The sequence below is a fragment of the Wasmannia auropunctata genome, unplaced genomic scaffold, assembly GCF_000956235.1.
Source record: "Wasmannia auropunctata unplaced genomic scaffold, wasmannia.A_1.0 LD315813.1, whole genome shotgun sequence".
NCBI classification, from domain to species: domain Eukaryota; kingdom Metazoa; phylum Arthropoda; class Insecta; order Hymenoptera; family Formicidae; genus Wasmannia; species Wasmannia auropunctata.
Genome location: NW_012047077.1, coordinates 1 through 2,521, shown reverse-complemented (window position 1 = coordinate 2,521; position 2,521 = coordinate 1). Strand labels below are relative to the sequence as shown.

At 30.7% G+C, this 2,521-nt stretch overlaps 1 protein-coding gene across 1 annotated transcript; it reads left to right on the top strand.

The window, feature by feature from the left end:
• Positions 1 to 330: 330 nt before the first annotated feature.
• LOC105460782 lies at positions 331 to 2,186 on the top strand. The gene is made up of 2 exons (XM_011707273.1): positions 331 to 480; positions 1,910 to 2,186. Exons 1-2 carry the CDS (start codon positions 351 to 353, stop codon positions 2,173 to 2,175), a joined length of 396 nt encoding a protein of 131 aa, XP_011705575.1. The 5' UTR covers positions 331 to 350; the 3' UTR covers positions 2,176 to 2,186.
• The last annotated feature ends 335 nt before the right edge of the window (positions 2,187 to 2,521 follow it).

Below are 2,521 nucleotides of genomic sequence, written 5' to 3'. Positions count from 1 at the left end.
TTGGATTTGCAGTGTGACGACAAATTGACGACAAAAATCGAGCAAGCTTTGCGTAGCGTTGTATAATGACGAATTGTCCCCAGAAATTGTGCAAGCGAACAGAATCTCTGCTGAATACTTACAAGACATTTGCATTTTATGATTGCATGTTATCATCTTATCATTGCTCTGTTATCTCGATTAGCTTAGCGTCCGTTTTATTAATAGACAAATCGGAATAAGTTCAATGTTGATCAACCCTCTCAGTTTATTCTCCCAAGATTCAAAATGAATCAGCAAATCTGTCGGTAATAAATAAATGGTGACAAGCAGATCATTAAATGTCGTGATCGTAATGATTGTCATATGCAATGTTAAATACAATCATATGTAGACATTGTGGAATTGCAACTTTCTTTGCAATTGGCCTTACGAAACGGCGCAGTCAAGTGAATATCCAAGTGAAGTTAACTCATCAAATCGAACACGAGCAAGTTATAGGTAAGTGTATCAATTATTATCATCTTTGTTCTTTGTGAAACTGATATACATGTGAACTTTATTGAGATGAGAATTTTAAATAAATAGCTGACATAAAGTACGTTGATTTACTATTTAAATAAAGTATCATACTTTGTAAGTTTGAAGTGTACGTTCAAAATACGCGATATTTTCGTGGCTATATGTGACTTGAGATCGATTTTTGATATCTCCAGCATTTTATCAATTACACACTATTTTAATAAAAAAATAGAAAATTGGGTAAATATTTCTCAGGAAAAAACAGAGAATAATAGCAAAACGAATAAACGTTTAGAAAAAAAAATTAACATATTTTGTAATGTAATGTGACATACTGACGGCTATTATAAGTAACTTTGAAAACGCATACAAGAAAATTATTTAAAATATTAATTAAAAGTAATGCACCTAACAGAAAGTAACAATATAGGAAATATACAACAATTTTGATTACATAATTTTAATTTGATCTCGATGTGAAGAGATAATGTTCACTTTTTAAGAACGCAATTATTTCTTCGCAAGTATACAATTACATGTTACACTTTAAGCAAAACATATCACTTATATATATTTGCTTAAACAACTTATTATGCACAAGTGAATAGTAAATCGACTTTGCGTGTTTTATCTTGTTGTTATTTTCGTAAAGTCAAATATTAATTTTAACATGTCAGATTTATATAATTTCAGAAAAAAGTCTAAACTTAGTTTATTCTGTTGTCGTTATTCTGTACGTATCTTCGTGAGAAATCTTCGTCGAGAAATAGTCTAAATAAGGAAATATTTTTTGTGATTAAATAGGTTTACCAATATATATATATATATACGTTTTTATCAAATATGATCTATATATATAACGTACATGTTATGACCTATTCTATCCAAATTCATTTTAATCTAGTTTATCTGATTCATCATAGATTTATAATTATATGTATTTCAAATATAGACGAAAGATAAAAGCACACACACAGAGTAACTTTTCCGGTTGTTAGCAAATAGAATAATCTCGGAGAGCGGCAACGCGTCATATTTTCTTCTAAAATTTTCGGTCAAATCGCACTATAAAGGCTTTTGCCTTTACAGCATAGAACTCCCCTTCTTTTTCGGGGAAGAATGAGTCGCAAATGAATTCACATATTGCTTTTAATCGCGAATGGAAGTTACAGTTCATTTCTCTTTTATTCACGAACTGAGGATCAACAAAACATGAGAAAAATGGTATAAGAAAGAGTGGAAATGCCGAAATGAATAGAGAGTACCTGGAGAGAGAGAAAAAAGCGTGATAAATCTCGCAGCGAGCAATAAATTATCGCAAAGAATGCTTTCGCGTTCCGGAACATGGAGAAAAAAATAATGATTTGTCGGAGAAATTCTTCAATTCCAAATCTAATTCTAATTTCAGAAATGGCCCTAAATACATCGTCATGGCTGAATCAATGCTTTGTGGAGAAGATCCTGCGAAAGTCGGAAAGCGACGATTCGATTCAGGTGATCGATGTATTCTCGAATCCGGGCTCGAAGAAGGGTGACAACTATCTCTGCGATATGATCAGAATCACTGCTGAATTTTCGCGTGAACAAAACGGTCGTAAAATTATGGAAAAGAAATCAATCATCTTTAAAGTTTCGCCTACATTTGGAAGTGTTCGATACAATATTGTAAGTTGATTTAATTTATACAATGTTTCTAAAAAGAAAAAAAAAGGAGAGAGGGTAAGAGAAAAAAAAATAAAAGTGATGAAACTGCGGCGACTTTTATTACTTTGATATAATTTTTTACTTAACAAAAAGATTAGTTTAAGTATTTGTGAGGAATCAGAAATTAAATAGAAAATTATTTTTATGACTCAAGTTTAAAGAAGTAAATTCATTTCGAGAGAAAACATTCTTCAGTCGTTTCAAGAGAATTTTAATTGCGGATAAAATTATTATTTATTTGCCATCTGATAAGCCGAAACTTTCTATCACACACACGTTCTTTTTGTTTTATAAACCTTTATATCATAATTAAATA